The sequence below is a fragment of the Buteo buteo genome, chromosome 19 (genome assembly GCF_964188355.1).
Source record: "Buteo buteo chromosome 19, bButBut1.hap1.1, whole genome shotgun sequence".
Lineage (NCBI taxonomy): Eukaryota > Metazoa > Chordata > Aves > Accipitriformes > Accipitridae > Buteo > Buteo buteo.
This window is the reverse complement of record NC_134189.1, coordinates 9,180,335-9,205,129: the sequence shown is the minus strand read 5'-3', so window position 1 is coordinate 9,205,129 and position 24,795 is coordinate 9,180,335. Positions and strand designations below refer to the sequence as shown.

Sequence of the window (24,795 nt, the reverse complement as noted above, 5' to 3'; positions counted from 1 at the left end):
CTAAAGGTGCCTACAACCAGCAGGCCCAGTTTTCCAAAGTGGCATTGATACACACAACTGCATGATGTCTGCCAGAGAAAGATAAAAGAAAGCACAATTTGTAGATAAAGATTCTGCTACTAAATTGCAGGTTTATCACGCGTATACTAGAAATATGGAGTAAGAAGAATCCAGCCTCATTTACTGATAACGCCTGTTTTAAATGAGATTGCAGCCAGTTTCTACTTTCTTAAACCTTCCTGGGCAGTCCAACTAGTCTTTATTAAAGTTTTAAGTTATGAGTCCTCCTTGCTATTTTTTTCCCCCCAAATTCCATCACTGGCTGTTGTCCAGTCCTTGCCCTTGCCCTGTCCCTCAGTCTGAAACCCCTGAAGAGCTCTCCAAACCTTAATTCTTAAAGGGAGGAGGTTCTCCTATTTAAACTTAGCCAGCAGCAGCTGGCAGGCCTGGGTCAGATACATGAAAATTTAACAACATAAGCTCCACAAGACAACCACTATCTACCAGCAAGGTAGGGAGCAGAAGTGACACCCCTCTGCAGTAGTCTTGAGCATCCTCCTGCATTGCATGGTTTCTAGGTATCATGGTTTAACCCCAGTCAGCAACAAAGCACCACACAGCCGCTCGCTCGCTCCCCACCCCTACCCAGTGGGATAAGGGAGAGAATCGGGGAAAAAAAAAAGTAAAACTCATGGGTTGAGATAAAGACAGTTTAACAGGACCAAAAATAAGAAAATAATAGTGATAATAATAACGAAATTACAATAATAATAGAATTGGAATATACAAAACAAGTGATGCACAATGCAATTGCTCACCACTCGGCAACCGATGTCAGTTAGTTCCTGAGCAGTGATTCTGCCCCCCCCTCCCCCCGAGCCAACTTCCCCCAGTTTATATACTGGGCATGACGTCACATGGTATGGAATACCAGTTTGGGTCAGCTGTCCTGGCTGTGTCCCCTCCCAACTTTTTGTGCCCCTTCAGCCTTCTTGCTGGCTGGCCATGAGAAGCTGAGAAATGCTTGACTTGGTATAAACACTACTTAGCAACAACTGAAAACAGCAGTGTGTTATCAACATTGTTAGTGTACTAAAATCCAAAACATAACACTATACCACCTACTAGAAAGAAAATTAACTCTACCCCAGCCAAAACCAGGACACTAGGGCAGGAATTGGCTGAAACAGCACACATTTGTCAGTTGCTCTTCTATTTCCTTCCGCCCTTCCCTGGACTCCCTCAACAAACCCTACAACTATATCCTTTCCAAATAAAATACTAGAAGCCCTTTTCCTTTTTACTCTCCGGAGTTGTTACACTCGTGCCCTTTCATATGAGCCTGTCCACCAGTTCAAGAGACTGTGCACTAGACAATAGTGGAAAAAAGACCTAAATAAGGCAGAGCTGCTCCTCACATAAAAATATAAACAACAACATTTTATAGCCTTGTTTTCCCTCACTGTCAGAGAAGGATGGAAAAACTCTCTCCTTTCTCCTCCCCCCCACCTTTTCTTGTTTGTTTTTAAATGAATACCATCAGGACAGAAAGATTATTTGCTAAAAAAACAACTCTGAGAAGTTAACACTGATCTTGAGCATTTATACTGTCTGTCAGTACACTGCCCATAAGGTCGTAGTATTGAGGCCCTACCGTTCATTCCCTAAGCAGGGAACATCCCTGTTTGGCTTGGCTCAGCCTCCTGAAGCACTGCGTCACTAACGGGAAACAGGCGGGTTTGCACAGAGCTTCCAAGAAGAGGCTCAGAGGAGCAATGCAACATGGGCACCCCCCACCCCCCCCCCCTCAAACCAAGCCAGGGAGAAACAGGGAACGCTCAAGGAATCAGGTCTTTGCTGGGTCTCCAGCTAAACCGACTTGCAGCACATCCTGGGAAAAGTGATATAGTTTTGTCTGTATGTGTACTTAGGTGTGTTTGTACATTGCAAATGGGACTACTGAGAGCCACTGCTAGGAGCCTGAAAGCACTGGTTACATTAATCATGCCCTTGTACTTTACAGGAATCCTTGACAATCTGTTTAGAGACAAGAAAATGATGATGGCTTCCTCCTCTCTGTTGCTATGAGACACTGCACCAAGTTATATGTAACCTCAGGGCTATTTCTACACCAGGCGTCTCTCCCCTCCAAGGTCTTGAGGAAGACAGCAGCATCTGTATGGGTACAACCTGTCATGGAGAAAATCCATTCCAGTCTGAGATGTTTCAAATATCTCTGCTTAATGCAAGAGGTCTGAAGCAAAGCACTGCACAGACACATTTTAGATAGCCACCGCGCTACCTTAAAGCTCACAGACATTGCGGCATCTGCTAGTGACTAAGCTTTTGAAAGAGCCCTTTCCCAGTACCAGCCCTGCACAGCCATTTCTTTTTGGTACATATTGCAGACTACTGAAGTCACAGCCTGGTCTGTGCACAACTCATTACACTTCCTCGTCCCATCTGCCTCCAGGTTTCTTCACATCCCTACTTGGTCCAGATTTTCTCTGGCATACGCTCACTCGCTTCGGATCACCTCCTCAGCCAGGCCTTTGACTTACATTCCTTCCCTACTGCTAGACTAAACTGACAGAGCACAGCCTGCCTGGCTCAAACACCAGACCTCTTGTCAGAGATCTACAAGGCGTGAATCAAGATTTTTGGGACACCTGCCTCAAAGTGCCTTAAAAGGGCTCAATTAAGAGAGGACATGTAATTGAAGAAAGTCCCTTCCAAGGCATTCTAGCAATACTCTGAAAAGTCAAGGTCTTTTAAAAACCACTCCCTGTTTGGGGGGGGGCAGGGCAGGGGGGGGAAAAAAAAAAAAAAAAAAAGAGCTTTACATCTCACTTCTGCTTTTATTTCCATATTTTCTATTCTGTGTCTTGACCGTAACCCAAGTGGCCAACTCCCCAGCGGCTGCTTCAGGGATAAGGGCAGCAGCTCAGAACAGCAGAATGGCCCTGCCATGTGGTTTCTGTATGGGCACACCTGGTCCAAGCAGAGATCTGTTCCTAATCTGCCAACTGCACGCTGTAGTGCCTACCGTTGCAAGGAGCTCAGGTCCACTACATATGCCAAGCAGAAATGAGATAAGGCAGCTCTGCAAAGATAAACTCCTGTGCATCAATCACAGGAGCGGGCTAAGCACACATCCAGGCTCCAGGCACCTAGAGCAGTTTAAGGCATTGCATGTCTTGTACTATTGCTCTGCTGCCGCAGGTTATCTTTCTGCAGCAGAATGGCAGTCACAGGAGTATTCCTCTGCTCCACAAATTAACTAGTGCTGAAGGACCAAGGCTCCTCATCTATTATGCCCTCAGACAGGCGTGAGTGATGACTCCCAGCAGCACGTGTAACCTCAGCCTCTCCTGGTAGACCCAGCAGAGCCTGACGAGCCTGACAGGACCATAAAGCTGAGGAGCTTCATTCCCAGCCAGACCTGTTGTCAGTGCTTCTCCAGGAGGCACCTGATGCTGAGCAGCAGGTCAGGAAGAGGCCACTTCACAAGCACAGCAGCTCACACACACCCCAACACACCACAGGCGCGCTGGGAGCATTATGCCAAAAGGAGAAGCAACACGGCTTTAGAGAAGCTAGGCACTCTCCTGGTGATTGCTCCGTTTCCAATACAGCTTTTGGACATTTTCAAGACACATCTGCTGTCCACACTATAGTTGAATAAAGCATTTTTCCTGCTAGCACATTCCAAAGAAAAAACAAAACAGCACTATCACTAGGGAAGGTTATGCCATAGCACGGAAGCAGTTTAAGGCAGCATCTTCTGTCTGCCAGCTACCTAAACACAGAGCGTGTCAAAAAGAAAAATTACTCACCCTTTCCAAACGCCCTGGGCAAGCTCTGCCTCCTGTCTCAACCTGCATGCCAAAATTAAACATGAGTCCCCTATAAACCATGGGGAGACTGACCTGCATCACATACAAACTACGAGGCTTGTTAAAATGCCGCAGAAGTTCTGGATAGACATTAATAAGGTAAGGCCTGCCACAGGCAATGGATTTCAAGCTTCCTCCAGCTGGTGGTGTAGAGAAGCACAGGCTTGTAGTATCGTAGCGAAAGCAGGAGAGGGACAACAACAATCTTCCACTGTTAAAAAACTGGGGTAAAAGTTGGTACCATTGGTACAACTGGGATCATACCAGCTGCCACCTTCCACTAGCTCTACCTTTAAATGAAAGCTAGAAACTTTCCTTTTTCACCTGGCTATTCATCCCACCTCCTCATACGTTCAAGTCTATTGTTTTTTCCTCATACCTCATCCTGCTTTGCTTGCTTTCTTTCCTCTGCCTTCTTTCACCTGCCAGGGCTGAAGACCCTGGACAAACTGACATGGATCAGGTGTGTTTTAGCCAGTCTGTCCCAGACAGAGGTACAAGGAATACAAGGCCACCTTTGATACTGGACTCCAAGAGGGAATGTACATAAAGGTGGCCTTGTATTTTGGGACAAATGCCTTTCTCTACCAGAAGCCAATTGTCCATTAGCAACTACTTTGAGTCAACTCTTTAATTTCACACATTTTGTGGTACGATTTTTTAATCAATACAATGAAATAAATATCCAATTACTTGCAAAATGTCGCTATTTACTTTCAATTTTTTTCTGTCTCAAAGAATGAAATCAGGTTGGTCTGACTATATCTGCTTTTCGTAAAGTCCTACCTACCAGGGTTAAATCCTATCTGTATCATTCCACTCTAACTATGGAATCCTATTTTTAAATATGTTTGGTACCAGTATCTCCAGTGCATAGTTTTTATTACTTCCCCTTTACTCTTTCTTAATCAATTTAATGTTTTGAGACATTTCCTCATGATGTCATGACTCAACTAAAAAGCAGTGTCAACAAACTAAACTTCTCCTCTGGGACCTTTCAGCCTATCTGGATTTCCAGTTATCCAGGTTTGTTTGTTCCAACAAGTTTTGTAACCCAATTACTGACAATGGTTAATTTTCATACTACACTATAAAAAACCTCCCCTTTCTATCCTTACACTTGCCAACATTGTCTTTTCCCCTTGGATATTTTTAGCTGATCATCATCAGCTCCTCTCTACTTCACACCGATTCTTTTTTACTCTTCTCTAAGTACTAGTTGGGGCAAAAAGAGAAAAGGTATTTTCAAAGGACATTAGCAGTTTAAAAAAGGAATACCATAATGATAGCTTAAGATTCATAATCTCCTTCGTGATAACGATAATTTTATTCCAAGCACAAAGCTCTAAAGGGATCCTGTTGCGAGTACAATGATATTCATTATCTATGGGTTACGAGAACCACAGCTGAAACCAAAGTTTCACAGACTCTCTATTCTGGTACTGATACCAAAATTTACATTATGTACATCATGTGAAACTGAGAAAGAAGCCTTAATTATATTAGTGTGAGCATAACATAAACTGTTCTGATCATATCACTTCCACATCCTCTTCCAAACACCTGTCAAAGCAATACATATTTAATGTTTTTAATCTTTCCTCATAAACTAGTTACTTCAACCACTTACTTTTGCTGCTGTTCTTTGAATTCTCCCAAATCAGCCCCTCTTCCAGTTATCCAGGTGTCAAGAATTGAAAAGCCCACAGCCAAACTGTAGCATACTGACATCTACAAGCCCCAGGTTTCCATGCATCTCCCCAAATCATACTTTTCAACACCTTAATCACCACTATAGCAGTGGCACAGTTAATCAGCCATCCACGTCACAACCCTGGCTTCTCTGATATACGGACTTAAAGCTTTCTGTACTGAATAACTACTTCAGTTGTCTCTTCCCTGGCCTTCAGGAATGCAAGTTTCTGCAGATTCTAGTTTCTTGCCTATATTTCCAACCTCTTTTTCCCCCCCTCAAATACCTGCAAATTTGAAACAAAATCAAATGAGTCGAGGTTCCTTGTAGCTCCATCCCAGCTACCACAGCACATAATGTCCATCTTAAACACTGAAGCCACATCTTAAAACCAAATAGGTTTTTTCATCCCCAACTAATCTTGCTAGAAAGCTGTTCCAGGCAGGGTACTGAGGAAAGGGTTGTTTGTATGCCTCTCTTCCAGATCTTTTTCATTAAAACTAAAAAAAGATGTTCGGAACATGAAATGCCTTTAATTTTAATTTTTTAGAAAAGAAATCAAGACATTTACTGTACAGTTTTCAAGGTCAGTGCCACTTTTTTGTTGGTTTTGATCTTGCAGACATGTTTGTAGTTGAGAAAAAACAGCAACATAAATTAAGTCCATCCTTCCCCTGTGGTTTTGCAACATTATTTCTAACAACCCAACAAACAAGCAACAGCAATAGGGAAACATTCCCACATCTCAGAGCAGACTCCCTGCTGTGCTTTTTCAGCAAAGATAGATAATAGTCCATAGGAATTCAGCTGAAATTTTGCTCTGAATTAGCACAGCCAAATGAGAAGCCACAAGTCACTGCGTGCAAATACAAAAGTAAGACTTTTCTTTTTTAGTCCTTCTTGTAAGCGACAGCATCCACTGAAAGCCGTGAGGAGCAAACCAGCCGAACAGAAACAGAAGTGCCAAAGCACCAAGGCACAAGAAGGAGACCAGTTTCACATTCAGAAAGCTCGCGCCTTAAAAATAGTGCCAAAGCTCATTTCTGCCATGCCTGTTTCTTCATGGAGTCATGGTTGAGCGGTGCCTTCCAGCTGCTGGCGGGGTGAGCTAGCTGGGCACCCCAAGGGCAGGGCTGCAGCCCCGGGTCTTCGCACATCTGGATCCCACCTGCAGCCGCCAGCTCCTGCCCTCCCCGGCTCGCTGGAGAGTTCTTGTCACCGATTTGATAACGGTGGGCAGCAGCCTGCCAGGGAGTCTTGGCTTTGGCTCCTTCGGGGGTGCTAGGAGGGAAGGGGGCAGGCATCAGTCTGGAAAGGCAAGGGGGGAAATGCTTTCTGTTGAAAGGAAGGGCAGACGGCCCACAGCCAGCCAAAATGGACATCACTAGAGAGCCCTCAGTCCCCACAGCATCTCCCCAGGAAGCGTGGGAGGCATCAGAGCCCTATGTAGTCAGGGTCAGTTGGTTTTCTTTGGTTTTTTTTCTTTAAAAAAAGCTCTATGCTTTATGCCTCTTCTCTGAAAAATACAGCTTACCAGCCTGCCCCAAACACCACGCCGGTCCCAACCCTGAATCATGCACACAGCTGTGCAGGGGGGACGGCGGAGAGGAGGAGGGGAAGGGAGCTGCGGCACTGCGGAGCTCGAGCAAGCTGTACCATCAGTGCTGATGACTAGGCCAGTTACACCCGTGATGAGAAAAACAGATGTTTTGCAGAAAGTCAGCTGCTGCCTCATATTAGGAGGTATGAAAGTGGACAGTTTAGATGTCATATTTTCCTTAGTCTTCACCCTTTGCTAGCCAGGACAGATCCAAGAAAGGCAGGTATCCGGCTGCAAGAAATAATGACCTTCTTAGTGCCGTGGTTTAACCCCAGCCAGCAACTAAGCACCAGGCAGCCGCTCACTCACTCCCCCCCCACCCAGCGGGATGGGGAAGAGAATCAGGAAAAGAAGTAAAACTCGTGGGTTGAGATAAGAACTGTTTAATAGAACAGAAAAGAAGAAACTAATAATGATAACACTAATAAAATGGCAACAGTAATAATAAAAGGATTGGAATGTACAAGTGATGCACAGTGCAATTGCTCACCACCCGCTGATCGACACCCAGTTAGTCCCTGAGCGGCGATTCCCCCCTCGCCCCGCACTTCCCAGTTCCTATACTAGATGGGACGTCCCACGGTATGGAATACCGCGTTGGCCACTTTGGGTCAGGTGCCCTGGCTGTGTCCTGTGCCAACTTCTTGTGCCCCTCCAGCCTTCTTGCTGGCTGGGCATGAGAAGCTGAAAAGTCCTTGACTTTAGACTAAACATTACTTAGCAACAACTGAAAACATCAGCGTTATCAGCATTCTTCTCATACTGAACTCAGAACACGGCACTGTACCAGCTACTAGGAAGACAATCACCTCTATCCCAGCTGAAACCAGGACATTAGTCTTGGTTCCTCCTGAAGATCTCATCATGTCCATAATATCACAAGTGTTCCCCAAAGGCAAGTCACAGTGCTGCTTTTGCTGCGAGAAAAGCTGGAGGAGCAGATCAGCTCTTTACTGCTTTTAAGTTTTGGTTCTACACATACTCACACAAACCTCTTCTGTAGGTACCAGAACCTCTATAAATGAGAATACACATCTTTTCAGATAACCCACACAAAATGAAAACATTGCAAGCAGATTACTGAAGCCAACAGAAGTACCTATAGGAGATTGGGGAAAAAAAGCAGCCTTGGGATAAGCTTCCTGTTGTGCACAAGATTTGCTGCAGGACTGTGGGAGTGAAGGAATAGAGACCTGCTTGGTATTTTTTTGTTTCGTTGGCTGTTTTTCAGGTTTTGGGTCTACAAAACCTCCTCAAACCTAGGCACACAAGCTACTATGCAGGGTGGTCTCTTGCCGCATCAGTTTCAGGGTTAGCCACAAAAAAAGAAATAACACAGGTAGTAGCCAATCCTTAGAGGTATGGGGTTGCATACAGACAAACAGCCTTGAAACAAATGGTATAGGCTCTTATACAATCATATCAGATGACAGAAGAGCAAGTAGGTAAGGCACCCAGAATTTTATCAGGAAAATCCTGAACAAAATTACAGATGCATAAACAAACAACAAGTCCAACACACCACTCTGCACATCATGTGTGCTGCACAGAAGAAAAACATATGCACAGAAACAAGCATTTGTTCAGGATGGCTGGAACTCAGTTCAGTTTTCCTTGTCTCCATTTCAGTAAATCCAAACCAGAACTACAAAAAAAAAATCCCAAACAAACCCAAAGCATTGCTTCTGTGAAACTGTGGTCATCAGAAACAAGTTTCCTGACAAAAATCAGCACAATCAAGGGGCCTCAATCACTCAGTAGTTTAGCGGGAACATGAAAAACTTAGGGATCAGACTACTGCTAGCAATGCCATACTTATCTAAACCTGAGCAAGGCAGTGCCTTGGGTCCAGGACTGCTACGGAAGGAACCACAGCACAGCTCCAGCTGGAAGGGGGCTCAGGTGGTCTTTAGTCCAGCCTCCTGTCCAAGCAGGGTCAGTGCTAAGCTCAGACCAGGTTACTCAGGACTTTATTCAGTCAGGTCTCAAAAACTTCCAAGGAAGGAGATGGTTCAGTCTCTCTGGGCAGCCTGTTGCAGTACTCAGCTATCCTTACAGTGAAGCTGTTTTTCCTTACCAGTCTGAACTTCTCTCACTTCAGTTGATGTCCATTTTCTCTCATCCTCCTGTCATGTGGTGGTGTAAAGAGCCTGGCTCTTTTGCCACTCTTTTCTACAGACCTTCACATCACAGCATCCAAACTTTGGAGAAGGAAAATTAAACAGAATACTTCAAATATCAGCAATTTAAAGATGCTTTCCTTGCTTCACAAGCCAGCACATGCTTAAAAGCATTTTGCCAGAGCTGAAGACCCTGCTTACATCCAAAATCAGGGGCAGCACTCAACTTCTTTGGTGCAGAACAACAGCAAGTGACCTTCCTCCTCTCTACTGGGGATTAGCCCATCTCGCACAAGGGAGCACACACCTTGTCTCTGCAGGCAACCTCAACTCCAGCAAGACCTGGGAGATGAATGCTCCACCAAACAGCCAGGGCTTGTCCTGGCAGAGCTGCAGGAGAGAGGCAAGCCCAGCATGTACAGCTCCAGGTGAGCCACTAAAGCTTATCAGCAATATTGCTCTTTGCCCCTACACTACAGGGGAGAAGTCTTCACCAACTCCAACTCAATTCCCTCCTGCATCTCTGCTCAGGACACACCAGATTTTGCAAGGAAGGAGGCCTGAAGCTCCCTAAGGTACCTGCCCAAAGCTCCCTAAGAGGTTATCCGAGCAGACTAGTCTCTATTTCTCACTGCATATGACTAACAGATTGCGTGAAAGGACAAAGCCAGCCCCAGTGTGGCTGCAAGGGAATGCTTCTCCTTGGCAGAGAGGAAAGATGAAGTGGGTGTCACATTTTTCCATTAGATTTTTGCTTGTCACCACAGTAGAGATGGATCATGTACAGAAGATTGAAAGTCAGCTAGCAGCAGATGGCCAAAAAAAAAAGTGAGTAGTTTCCAAGACACAGCGAAGGCACAGAGAGGTCACTGACACTATTAAGCTACACATTTGGATAGATGGCAGCTATGGGGACAGCTCTAGTAATTCATGTCTATCCCATTTAACCAGCCTTTCCTTATTTTCTCACATTGCCTTCTCTGCTTCCCAACTCACCCTCACGAGAGGGAGCACTCCTTATTTGATAGAGCATTTATATCCCTCCCGCACACATTTAGCGCTGATATAACTCAATTCAGTGACTCTTTTCTGTGGTCGCAAGCTACATTTGACAGCCCGCAGACAGAGAGAATGAACCTCACCATTTTTGACCTGTCTTCTTTACTGCCTATTACTCACTTAAGCGAGGTGAAAGGGTAACATATTTGCCAGTAAAAATGCGGCCGTAAGCCAAACTTATTTTTCACGCACAACTTCTGTCACTTTTATACAAAACAAATAATTTAGCATCCTAGACAGCCTCCACTTTTCACCAACACTCGACATCATGGAGGTGTGGTGGTACCATTGATAGGATGCAACATCAGTGCTTCTTTGAATCTCGGGTCTGTCTGTTTCTCTGCTACATATTCACACTCTTCTCAACCCTTTTTCCTATTGATCCTTGAACAACTGCCTCCTCCAGGTAATCCCTTTTCTTTCCAGTGACATCCAAATAATAGTCCAATGGTATCAAATAAATACACACGTGCACATCAGGATTACATCTAAGCACAACCCATAAAGCTACCCAGACTATTCCCACTGCACATTCCTTTAGCCCAAAATGCAGTACCACCACCCATTCCGCAGCCAAATATTCCTACCTGCCCTCTCACATCAGCACCAGTACCTGGGCTGCTGCAGCATAAGCTGCATCAGGGAACTGATACCCCTGAAAGCTAATTTCTTGCAAGAAAGTCATTTTACAACTGGATGAGCTCCCAGGCAGCTGCCCCAACAGCCTGCGGTTACATCCAGGTGCAGAACCGCACTGTCAGGTCTCGTCATCCAGAAAAAACACAGCCAAAGGGCATCCAGATAGCACTGATTTCTCATCTCCATGATTCAGAGAGATGAATAGGGAGCAACAGCAGAAATAAATGTGCCCTCCTTGAAAACCAGATGCAGAGCTCTACTGTGGAAGAGCCCCTCGGGGACCCACACAAAACCCATCTGCCTTGGAAAAAGGAAAGCTGCTCTAGGGAATCAGAGGAGTTAAAGGGAGGACCTCGTAAGCTCAGGGTAGGCAGCCAATACAGCCTGTGAAAAATGCCACCAAGCTAGGTTAGTCACCCTATCTGACTGGCTATCAATAATTGCTAAAGTCTCACTCACAAAATGATCCTTCTCCAAGAGGGGAGAGAAGCAGCCCAAGACAGAGGAAACAGATGACGGATGTTTAAACCAAGTATTACAAAGTGACTAGAAAACAGCTTTTGAGAATGCAGGGAGAAAGGAGTACAGCCAGCGCTAAGGACAGCGGGGCATGATAACCAATATTTGGATAGAGCACAGAAAAGCAACATCTGTTGGCAAATGCACAGCCAGGAAGACAACTTGCCTGGTCAGAGACAGAGGGCTACTTTCAAAGGACCATCTCTTTGCTTTCAAAGCAACAACCAAGTATCTCAGAGGTACCTTGGCAGCTGAGGCACCAAGAGAAAATGAGCCCACAGTGACACAGACCGCACAGCTCTTTGGAGGGATGAGTAGCTAGCAAGACACGGCACGAGCTAGGTGCCTCAGTCCTTACAGTCCGGGGTAGGTCTGCAGCCCCTGCACGAGCAGGGCCATGGGAGCCACAAGGTACTAGCGCAAGAGGCAGACATCTGCCTGCTCCTGCCATAAGAAAGCAAGCTGAGCACACCCACACTGGCTTAGCTCTCCAAAAAAGCCTATTAAGGGAAGCCTACAAGCCCCCCAAGCCCAGGGGCACTGTTTTGTGTCACCACAGCACGGTACTGCTGCACACAGTGGCTCCTAAGGTGCTGAAGCAATTTTTTTCTGCAGTATTTACTTCCCCCCACATCTGCCAGACAGCTTGGACATAAAGTGGCTTTGCCAGGCAGTCGTATAGGTGACAGCCACACAGCAAGAAGCAGAGACAACCTAAGAGACAGTCAGAGCTGGTGGTACGTTGGTCAAAAGCCTCTGCTTTATTTTTATATTTATTTTTGTTTTATTTGTCACAGCTGGCATGAAGATGATATGATCTTACAGTGTACAAGGAGGAAAAATACGGTGCAAATGAACTGCAGCTGAAATCAGTGCGGCAGAGAGCAAGAGGGACACAAAAAGATCAAATGAAACTGCACATCCCCATCCGGGACCTGCAGCTAGTCAGATCAACCTCCTTCACAGACACAGATGATCCTAAAAAGTGAGACTGCTTTAATGAAAAAGTGGTCAACCCCCCCAGGACAGTGGAAACTTACTTAACCCCCAGCTATGAAAGACCCCAAAGAAGGGACTCTTCACACTGCGAACAAAGACCTGCAAAGAGCACAAGTTCCCCCCATCCCTGTAGATAAGTTCAACGACTCCAGACACAGGAAAACCCTGTCTGGTAACACCGTGAATGAAATTCCTTTACCCCAGCTATTGCACACGACCTGTTCCACGCTGAACAAATGGCTTTCCAAAGTAAGGAAGCATTTGCAGACGACAGTGCATATCAGTCACGTCCATCAGGAAAAAAAATAAATAGAGTTTTTGTACATTAAACGCTGGCTCATTCTTATCTACCATGCTTCAAAATCAGTCCCAGGACAGACTAACATTTTTTCCAGCTCCTGTCCTCACTGCAGATCAAGCACTTCACTATACAGTTACAGCTAGTCCAAATGAAACCAGCCAGCAACTCAATACCCTTACTTTTTCTAATTTTAACTGTCAGAAAATGGAAGGGTAAAGTTTCAAAGTATCCCACTTATGTTTATCTCAGCTTTTAGAGGAACTGTAGATCATTGAGACCCATTATGAGTACCTGACATGTCCCTTGGCAAACAGGAGTGGTTTTCTTACTTAAATTTGGGAAGAAAACAAGGGGGGGAATGGTTTTCAGTGCAAGGCACTGAATAGAACTAGTTCTGCTGTTCAGCAGTTGTGATCCCAATTTTTTATTTTTTTTTTAATATGGAAGGTCATTCTCAACATTTAACACTACTGCTTTGTACAAAGTCTATACACAACTATTTAAAAATCACACTTTCACATTTCCCCTCTTTACTGGAGGATTTTGGCAAAATCTTCAGAAGTAGTGACTTCACAAATATTTCACCTGAAGTTAGCTGTCTGGTCCTCCATATGCAGGTGACTAGAGAAGAAATAATGCGAGATTTCAGCTTTCTTGTTAATGGGCAACAGGCCAAACTCCACTTTCAAATAAATGAAGTACCTTCCCCCCCACCAAAATAATAAAAAAAAAAAAATCATTGGATCAAACATGCAGCCATCACAAAGAAAGATACAGCCAGCTCCACATCCATACATGCTGTGGTAACCACAGCTTTTATTTAAACACACACAGATTATAAAAATCAAGCACTGTCATCCATTTAAATTAACTATTGTCACTGCCATACTCCCAAAACCAGAGGCAACACCCCTGGTAGCTCATTCAGAGGCAGCTTTTCTGCAGAAGTCGTTAGAACGCAAAGTAACAGCGACCATCATTTTTGTGGCAGAGGAAATGAGTCATGGCAAGCTCCCGGTGAGGTTCAGAGGCTTCTAATAGGCAATTTTTATCTGAGGAAAGAAGGTCAGCTCAAAGTTTCCCCAGCTCGTTTCAGATGACAATTACAACCCTGAATTCCAGCATCACTGAACACTAACCTTCAGGGGCAGTTCCCTTTGGTTTTGCTCTCACAGGGAGATAGTAATTTGGTAGCTAAGGCGTGGGATGCCTCCTCCACTCATGCCAACCTCTGCTGCACCCATATTCCAGGGTTTAGCCATCCACAGTATCACCAGCAACACGGCAACAGGCTGGCTGAGCTCAAACACCGCTCAGACAATGGCATCAGCAATGTAATATTTGAGGCATTTCAATTTTTTCGTATGAGCTTCAAGTTCAATAGTTAGACCCTTTAAAGAATAAGCAATCTGGGCTACTTAGCACTTGAAGTATCTTTCAGTTAACCACTCATCATCAAGACACTCAGGACATGACATCTGGGAATTTTGACCTAAATATTTAAGTCAGCCGCTACCCCTGTGTACCTGTAGGTGCGGTTCTACATCTGCCATGCCAAGGATCACAGTCATACTTACATTCAGCTGCATTTTGCTACCATCTGGAAGCAGCAGCCAGCAGCTCATCTATTAAAATAAACATGAAAATGGGGGGAAGAAAAAAAGATTGCCTCTTCAGTACTAAATAAGGAGTTTTTAAATAGCAAAGGCTCATAAGAACCATCTGCCTTCCATCTCCCATCCAGCAATGGGACAGGTAGTTGGCATTTCAGAGCATGTTTGTCAACAGACATCCATCTACATCAGATCTGGCATTTGTCACTGAAGATGCCATCCCAGCTGGGCCACATACAACCACGGATAAACTCCAACGGAGACCCACAACTGCAAGCAGAGCTCTCCCACTTCAAGCTTGCCTGCACGTTACTGGAAGTAACAGCGGCAGCGAGAAGGTGAAGAGTTTGCAACCTGGCCATGCTTCTGCTCCCTTTGAGTAGCGGCAGGCTTTGTGCTTCCTTTCTGCTTCTGCTTGACTGACAGGAAGGAGAAAAAGCATATAATAATAGTAATACCTTGCACAATGCCAGCATGCAGTATTACTGACACACAATCATAACAAGCTACAGGGCATATGAAGATTATATACGCAGACACGTCACCTATGCCATGAACACACCTCTGGGAAACCTTTCAGCCTTTTCTTAGATGGGAAACTAAGCTACTCTGGAAAAATAACCACTATAAAGCTATCTGGTATCCAGGTGATTACTATAAACTGTGAATACTTTAATGAGCCACCTCAAGGACAGCTGCCAGCACCAGAACTGAGCTCCTTGAACTCCCACTTTCTCCCAGCACAGCCAATGGCATCACCAACAGCACCAGCAGAGCGAGGGAACCGCTCCTCATGCCGCTTCAGGCACTGGTGAAATCATCAGCTGTTAAAAGAGAAATGTAAATCCCTGGGAGGCTGGATTTCAGTCCTGGTAATTAAGGCAGGCTGGAACAGTTTAAAATAGAGGTCAAGTTTTTAAGTGTATGCATACTTTCACACTTGTCTACTAGCTTCAAATCAACCAGACCCACAAACAGCCTTTGTGGTCGTAAAAAGGTTAAAATTTAACTTAAAATACACAAAAGGCAGCTGGCACAGAATTCTCACCCTCGCCTGTCTGCACACACGGGTCCAACTGCCGAAGGACACTGATCCTTCTTCCTGCTTGTGAGCTCTCCCCTCAGTAATCGTCGTCTTCTCCCTCCTCCTCCCCATCGCCAGTCCAGCTCACACTCCTAGGGCTGCGTGACTATCCCAGGCACCTTTCCTAAGCCCACTCAGAAGTTTGCTTGAATGCAGACTTGCACCTCCAGCTATGGGACACCTCGGGAAGGCGCAAAGACCAGAAAGTGCCGTACGGCGTGTGTTCCTCAGCCATGAGGATGACAGCGCAGGCGGTGGGCGCTCATACAGATAGAGCATAGAAGGGTCTCCTCATCACCTCAATCTTTTCAGAAATACCCTGCATTACGTTTACAAACACAGCAGAACCAGCTGGGTCAAACCAGTCCTCCCAGATGGAAAGCATAAGCCAGGAGAAGAACAGATGTTTCATCCAGAGGGTTTGTTTTTTAAAATGATTCTGTGAAGTTTTGGCCAGAGGTAAATGGAGAACTTGTGTTTCATGATATCAAGTCCAGTATTTTCCTCTACACAGCAGGATGCACTTTGCAAAAGAAATAAGTTAAACAGGCAGAAACATGTGCTTTTTTTTTCCCCCCCTAGAGAACGTTAATTTCAGAAAACTTCCCTTTTTTCCTCTAAAGGTCCACTCACTACACCTACTTTATCCACAGCATTTAGTTGTTTTTATTATTTTTTTACTGATAGCGTCTTTCAGAAGAATTCCAAAAACAACCAAAAAGGTAAATTGATTTCACACTTTTTATTTGACTTCAAGACAGTCCCTAAAGAAGTCTTAAACTCCTGAAAAAAACCCAAACAAACAAGATGACCACATAAAAAAATAAATGGTAGACTATTACTCCCAACAAGGGGTCACAGCCCAAGTTGTTGCAGACCCAGCTATGCACTGCCTCTTGCAAAACATGTATCATAATAGCATTTGAAGCTTAAAATCCCCAATAAAACTTGAAAACAGCAGAGGGAAAAGAACCACATTTCCATCCACCAGACAGCCAGGATGTTTTGTTTGTCAAGCTACACTGAAAACCAAGTCCCAAGCTCCTTGAAATAGGACAGAAAACACATATCCCTGTCACTGCAGCCACAAGTTCTAGCCCAAGCACAAGATCTCCTTCAGGGCACTAACTAAAAAAATACGAGAACTCTAAGTAAGAAAACAAATGTTAAGAGCAGCAACTCCCTTCTCATCACAAGGATCCAAACAAAGCAGGAGGAAGTATCCCAGCACAACTGTGAAATCCAAGCGGGAGCACTCTCCAAAGAGCCTCTCATTTCATTCACAACGTTTCTCTTGTTAAAGAAAAAACGCAAGAAAACAGCTGTCTGAAGGAAGAGCTTTTCATTGTTAAGTGTTGCTGCTGGCTCTTTAAAAAAACCAAGCCACCATAACATACAATTGCTTTTCCCTGGATCTAGCAGAAGATACACATTGCGCAACAAAACCCAAGAATTTTCAAAGACAAAGAAGCCAAACAATGTTTAAAGACAGTCACGCGTGCAACAGGCTCGCTTCCTGCTGAAACAGGGTTTGGAGCTTGTGACGGACGTGATCCCGGATCAGTAAGGCCACCACGTACCACACACGACAAGTAAGATTTTCCTTGTTTGCCTTTCAAGACTAACACCAAGGACTCCACACAGTGCCAGGAGGCTGCCTCGCTGCACATCGCGCTGTGGAATCACCACTGCTCCCTCGAGAAGAGGTCGGTCCCTCTCAGCGGGGTGACTGTATTTGCACATCAGTCTCTTAGGCACAAGAAAGAAACGCAGAGCACGTGCCAGCACCTGCCACGCACCTTTCTTTCCTCAGACACTCCGCCACATGCTAGTCACCACCACCACGTTACACTGGGTCTCCATTCGAGCATGTGCTCGACGACCGCACAAACAGTGGACTAGAAGAGTCTTCCGTGCACGCTGTCCCGAAGCGGTCCAGCTCAATTCCACCCAGGATTTGCACCTACGCAGCTTTATAAAGTTGTATCTCTGTGCTTGCAAAAAGCCTCCGCGTTAACAGAGAAATAACAGAGCAGAGACCAGTTTCCTTGGGACTGTGCTAACTATGCATTTTATACAAGCAAAAAAATGGGGAGTACAGCCAGGGAAAAAAAACCAAAACAAACCAAAACATCAAAACTCCATGTGCTGGCCCTCAAAGCCACTCAAGCAAGGATTTCATCCATGCCTTTAAGAGACCCCCCATATATGTGGCACGCCGATGGGACGGCTAACTCCCCCGACACTGCCACGACGGCCAACGACCAGGCTCCGAGCGCCGGGGAAAGGGAGCCCCTCGTTCGGTTCACGACCTCCGTCCCCGGCCGCCGGGACAAACCGGGCCCTCCCGCCGCCTCCCTCCTGCGCGGGGGGAAACCGTGGAGCGGGACGGGGCCGGCGGAGTCTCGCTGTGGAGGAGGAGACGCGGCCCGCCCCCCTGGAGGGACCCCCCGGGAGAAGCGGGCAGCGCTGAGGGGGAAGCGGGACCGGCGGCCGGGAGGAGGGCGGCCCTGCCCGCGCCGGGGGAGCGGCGAGGCCTGGGCTGGGCCCGGGGCGGGGGGGCGGCGGGCGGAGCGAGGGAGGCGAGACCCCGGCTGTCAGGAGACGGCGGAGGGGGGGGAAGCCGTGACACCGCGGCGTCGAGGGGGCGAGCCACGGCCCCAGCGCCCGCCCGGGGGCACCTCGCTCCCCCCGCCCGGGAGTCGTGGGGAGAGGCGGCGGGCGACCACCTGTTGGCCGAAGGCCCACGGCCGCGGACGTGCCCACCCGCCTGGCACCGACTCCCTCCCGCCGAGGGCGCCCGGCACGGCCCCCCGAAACGCGGGCGCCCGCGGGGGCCGTCTCAGCCGTCCCACCCCCCCACCCCCTCCCGGCGGCTCCAGCCGGGCAGCGTCCCCAGGAGCCACCCCGCCCCGCTCCTCACCGTGTGGCACAGCAGGGTGTCGGGGTCGGCGGGCTCGCACAGCTCGCTCAGCTTGCGGTCCCAGTGCAGCAGCGGCGGCTGCTCCCCGCCGCTCTCACACACCTCCATGGCGGCCGCAAGCAACGGGGCAGCCCCGACGACCGATCCACCGCCCCCCTGCCTGCCTGCCTGCCTACCCGCGGCGGCCGGCTCACGCCGCGCCGCCCGCTCCCATGGGCCGCAGAGCTCGCTCGCTCGCTGCCGAGGCCGCGTCCCCGCCGCCACCGCCGGGAGTGTGCGGGCACCGGGGCGGGCGGCTCACCCCCGCCAGCTGCGCGCCGCGCCCCCGCCGCCGCCGCCCCGCCCCCGCCGCCGTTAGACCGCCAATCGGGGGCGAGGAGCGCGGCCGGCCGTCGGGCCGCGCCCCAATCGGCGCTCGGCCCCCGCACGGCTCCAGCTGTGGAATGTGGGCGGGGGCTGCCCCCCCGCGTCACGGCGGGAGGGAAGCGGGGAGACACCCCCCCCGCCCCACCTCCCGTGCCCCGCGCGACCAATAGGGCGCCGGGGTCGCCGAGAGCGACGGGCGAGCCAGCCAACGCGGCAGCGACAAGACTGCAGCCGCCGCGCGCCGGCCCGCCCCCGCGGCGTCGAGCGTGTGAGGGCCGGCGGTGGCTGTGTGAGGAGGGGGGTGCCGCGGGCCGCGGCGGCCGGACGGGGCTCGGCCGGGAGCGCAGCGGCGCCTGCCGGCCCGGACAGCTGCCCGCCGCGGAGCCGCCGGGCACCGCGGGACCTCCCGGGGGCGGTGCGAGCCCCGTCCCTTCTCCAGCGGTTCGCCTGGGTCCCCCGGCGGCACACGGCAGCGGGCTGAGGCCGACCGAGGGGCCCCCCGCCCGCGGGAGCGAGCGGAGGCGGCGGTGGAAGGCGGGCGAGGCCGGCCTTCCTCCGGTCACGGGGGGAAGCGGCCGGGGCAGCCCCTCACCCCCAGCCGGCGCTGCCGCTGCGGGGCTCAGGTAAACTTCAGCGGGGTTAGGGTTGCAGTTACCGGCCAGTTGGGCTTTTGGTTTAGCTGAAGAGGAGGCAGGAAAGTCAGAAAACGGTCAGGAGTTGACAGGACTGAGCACAGTTTACCCATTTATTAAAGACAGTCAGAACGTACCTTGTGAAAACCAGAAGGTTTGCAAGAAACTGCACTTTAAAAACTCTGTGCAGCTGTGAGGTTCGCTGCATCGAGTGCTCTGTTGACCGTCTGATGCCATTCCCAGAGTGCTAATCAACCAGCAGTAAAAATAATCCCAGTCAATAGGAAATTCTGGTATTTTAAGACTTGCTTTCATGCCAAGTGAGGACAAGGCTGACATTTCGTCACTCTTTAAAAATGAAAGATGCCAAATCTTTGTGATTCAAGAAAATGGGCATTCTTCATTTCAGCTCCTGGAACTCAATCAAGGCATTTCACTGCAGGTCAGGTCAACGCTAATTGGCATTTCCATGCTGCATTGTATGTGAATCATAACTGGATTTCCAGATACGTTCTCTCTCGTCTAGACCTCCCATTTAGACTTCATCTCTTGTCTGAATGCTACTTTCATTCACTCACAGAGCAAATATGCTTGTCTAGCGTAAGTGATAACGCTCCTCACCGAGGAGAGCCTAGACTAGCCCTCTGAGGAAAACTAAGTCATAAGGCACAATGGCAACAAAGAAATGAAATAATGGTGACCTTGTTGGGGTTGTCCCTTTAAGATTTATTAATCTTTTTTGGTTTGATTTAAAAAAAAAAATTAAAAAGTGTAACAAAAGCTACATTGTTTGGTGAAGAATATGAAGGGAAAATCCCTAACTGCCCCAGCCAAGTATCTCCTGCAAAGATGAGTTACTTTAAGTCATTGTGAAACAAGTCAGTCCAGTATCTGCCCTCAGCAGCACAAAAAACATCTAAAGCAAAATTACTAGCGCCTGAATTGTTACCTACCACATTGCCAAGCCCAACTGGAGGTACAAACTTCTTGTGTCCTGGCACTGCCAGGCACTGTTGTCAAAGCAATTATATTGTACCAGTCCAGAGATGCAGATTATGAAACTTGTAAAGGTCAGTTCCTTATCCAGAAACCTCCATGTTTTCACTGGATGTCTTCTTACTGTCAAAGCTTTTACGGCCTTGTGATAATCCATTTAACAAAAGGCTCTCCATCACTCTGTTGGCTGACATTAGATCCTTCTAAAATTACTGCTGTGACTAGAGAATTTCTTTGGACTGGGGCACTAAATTAATGTTTTGCCCATGTGAGAAGCCTAAAGGGAGAGCCATGTTTGCCTTGTAAGCCAACAAAATAAAACCCTCCATAAAGGAAGAAGGTGCTGACTGGGTGACTGCCACTTCATTTGTTGAACATGCTGAGGATGAGGGTCTCCTAAGGACTGGTATTTGACCAAGAGTACTGGGCTGAACTTTCTCTTTGTCATGGTTTAACCCCAGACAGCAACTAAGCCCCACACAGCCACTCACTCACCTCCCCCACAGTGGGATGGGGGAAAGAATTGGAAGGGTAAAAGTGAGGAAAAACTCATGGGCTGAGATAAAGACAGTTTAGCAGGCAAAGCAAAATCCACACACACAAGCAAAGCAAAACCAGAATCCATTCCCCACTTCCCATGGGCAGGCAGGTGTTCAGCCATCTCCAGGAGAGCAGGGCTCCATCACACCTAACGGTGACTTGGGAAGACAAACACCTTTGCTCCAAACATCCCCCTCTTCCTTCTTCTTCCCCAGCTTTATATACTGAGCATGACGCCATATGGTCTGGGAGATCCCCTTGGTCAGTTGGGGTCAGCTGTCCCAGCTGTGTCCCCTCCCAACTCCTTGTGCCCCCCCCAGCCTCCTCGCTGGTGGGGCAGCACAAGAAGCAGAAAAGGTCTTGGCTCTGTGTGAGCACTGCTCAGCAGTAACAAAAACATCCCTGTGTTATCCACACTGTTTGCAGCACAAATCCAAAACATAGCCCCATACTAGCTACTGTGAAGAAAATTACCCCAGCCAAAACCAGCACACTCATCCTAACACATTTCTCAGGAAGAAATACTTAATTTAGGAACCATGTTGCACAGTGCTTCTGTCATTCCCTCTTGGGTAAAGCGCTCACGGGAAATTAGGCACCCTGGGTAAACACACTGCTTTTCCCAATGGTTTCCACTCTTCCTACATCATGTAAAATTGTGTCCCTCTCTCGTCTGCACTTCCCTGGAGGCCCGCTTGTAACGTTGGTACTGAGGCACAGCTGCCACTGTGGTACACAGTGCTGCTGAGTATTCATAAGCATCTTGGAAGATTTCTTTGGTGACTGAAATATTTTGAAACACAGAGACTATCCATTTCTGGGGCTATTCAGCAATATAAAACATGATATTGGTAACTAGTGACTAGACATTGGTAACTGGGCATCCTGCCCAGATCCTGCCATATTACTACAATTAGTGTTCAAGGCTACATCTCATTTTTGAGCTTCAACATTCATGAAACAATTCCCCAAGACTTTGTAAGGAAACAACCAATTCACCCTGTATGGTGGCAACTAACAGCATATAGACCACACTGAAGTTTTTGTGCTGCAGCACCAGGTTCTTCTTGGGAAAAGCAATCTGTATTAGCAAATTTCTGCTCAAAATTGGCAGCATGTACAGGACACCAAGAGGGAAGAAACAAAAGTGGAGGAAATTAATCCTTTCCAGAGAATATTAATTATTCAGTGTCCTGATACAATACATGGTATAGCAGTCTAATGTGTCGTGTGTTGCTGCTCACAAACTGACACTACACCAGCAATCAGGCACTGTGGAAAGCACCACAAAACCAGCAAAAACATTATACAGATGCAGCTACCCTCCTAACTTTTTCCCATATTGCTTGGAGGATTTTAAATTGTAGATTTCAATAGTTACTAGCATGCTGAAAATCAAGGCTGGTTTTCCATGTTTCATAACTTTCCTCTTCGAGCAGCTTTAGTAGTATTTTTTTAAGTTCCAACTCATCTAATTGAGAGCATTTTGTTTTCTCCTTTTGTGTAAAACCATTTCCTCACCACAGACTTCTGCACTGGGTTTGAACTCACTCTCCAGCACAGGGGGATAGTGCAAAAATTGACTGACAATCTACAAGAAGATAAAAAGGTAGGGGTTTATTGTCTGCAGAGATAGGGCTGAGGGGAGAGCTCAGCATTCTTTTACTGACCATTCTGTTGCCTTTCTACAAGGAGCAGAAAACCCACACAGAAAACCAAGCTAGCTGACAAACAGAAGGCTGTTAAAGCAAAGCTCCAAACAAACACCACTTATTTTAAACATCAAAGATAAAAGCTACCAATAATACAAGCCTAGAAAGTCACAGAAAGCCTGGCAAAGGAAAGGTGCTCTCTTTTCCTTGCCGATCCGGGTTACCGAAGCCCCGACTCCTGTGACCGCATCATTAGTCAGTTCTCGATCAGGTCAGTTGCACAAAGGCTCATTAAATATTTACAGATGATATTTTTCCAACCTGTGGCAACCAGGATCAAGATAACCATCCATTTTCTACAGCCATTCTGTTCAACTAAGTTTAAAAAGTCAACCAGCAAGAAAAGAACAAATAGCAACAGAACCTATAGGATAACAATTGCTAGGTTTTTAACCAGGTACAAATGAAAAGTCTTACCCCTTGAAAGCCATAGAAAACGGCTGTAGTTAGAGAAGGTTTTTTCAACAAACTTAGCACCTCTTAAAGAGTACAGGGCCAAAAGTTTAGGACTAAGAACACAAAGAATGACCAAGCGATCAATTGCTAATCACAGTAGTTGCTGGAGATGGTTCTGAAATGGCAAAGTATGGCAATGAGCTGATTTTTTATCTGGGACATAAAGCAACAAACAGAAGAAAGAAATCTCACACACACTAACACACATATCCTACAAGAGGATGTCTCTGTAGAAGTCCCGTGAAAGTTGATTTCTTTGTGTGTCACGTGCAAAGACATTACTTGCACTACCCTGTACCTGGTAATGCATTAACAAAGCAAATTTCTTGTGTAAATGAGATCTGAATCACACCACTGTGTGGAGAAGCTCACCATCGCCAAGATAAAACAGCCACCGAGTCTTAGTTTGTACATACAGAAATGCTCAACTACTTGGCAAAAAGGCTTGCACCACAGAAATTTCAGAGTTAAAAATAGAAGGTGTGCTTGAGAATAGTGAAGTTTCCTTCCCACAATCCTGGCATTATATTCCTTTTCTGACATGAAAACTCATGAAAGTAGGATTGCCAGTACTGGAGACAGCTGACTACTAAAACCGCATAATTGGTACACTGAGAGAAACACAAGTTCCCTTTACCAGAATATTCCTACCTCTGGTACCCAGGGACTTCTCAAAGCACTAATTCAGCTTTCTTGCCGTTGCAATTCCTGGCCTCTCTGCATGGGCTTTTACCAGGCTTCCACAGGCACTGCTGGTCTTCACAGCAGAGCTGGGACAGAGCTCAAACATCTACTCCCTTCATGCAGGGCACCATGCAATCACCAGGATGCAAGTCTTTTGGCTAGGTTAGAACCCAAGCCTGCTGGTAAAAAGCTCGAGTAATTCTGTACCAGTCCAAGCCCTCAGTCACTCTTAATTCATACTGTTACTCTGTCCGCAAAAATTATGAGTCATGAAACAGAAGCAAGAGAAGATGATTCAGCCAAAGAAAACAAGTCCCACTTCACTGAAACAGCCCTCCTTACCCTCCGTGTTATGTGGGGTTGGGGGAATCGTGTCTGTATTTCCAAATACAGGTCACACTTCAATTAAAGTTGAAAATGTTCTTTGCTGTGTGACACAGGCACAATGCCCATGGTGTCTTCCTCAAACCAGCGCCCTACAGCCACAGAAACAAGCACATGAGAAGAGGGTTTCCTACACCTTACACCAGCCTGACAGAACTAAATGGGTGGCGTTGAGCTGCATGGCAGACCAGAACAGCTCTAACTCAGGGCTGTTAAGAAATGCTCCAAATACTTGGTTAAAATGCTCTGTCACTTTAAAAAGAAGTCATCTCTATTTTTTGTCTCTACCAATCTATCCCCATAAATATGTAAAATAAATTCCTTGTTAAGGACAAACACTTCTAAATGTCCCGGTTAATGCAAGCAATCTGGGTTTGCCTAATCTAGTTTACACAAGAGGTTAACACAGACAAGTAAAAGCTGAATGGCATTTATCAAGGGACAGCATGGAAAAATACTCATTGCCTAGTTATAAACAAGATATCACTGTATTTAACTCAGTGGATACCACTTCCATTCTTTAACACTTCCTCACAGAACAAGTACCTTGCCATAAAAAACCCAACCACCCAGATGCTA

The 24,795-nt window shown here is 47.0% G+C and overlaps 1 protein-coding gene across 1 annotated transcript in view; it reads right to left on the bottom strand.

Annotated features, from left to right (window-relative positions):
- CREB3L2 (cAMP responsive element binding protein 3 like 2) overlaps positions 1 to 18,753 on the bottom strand; it is an 85,922-nt gene extending 67,169 nt beyond the window's left edge. Inside the window, exon 1 of the mRNA XM_075051860.1 lies at positions 18,447 to 18,753. Within this exon, the coding sequence (XP_074907961.1) occupies positions 18,447 to 18,554 (108 nt within the window). The 5' untranslated portion in view covers positions 18,555 to 18,753. The remainder of the gene's footprint in view (positions 1 to 18,446) is intronic.
- Positions 18,754 to 24,795: the final 6,042 nt, after the last annotated feature.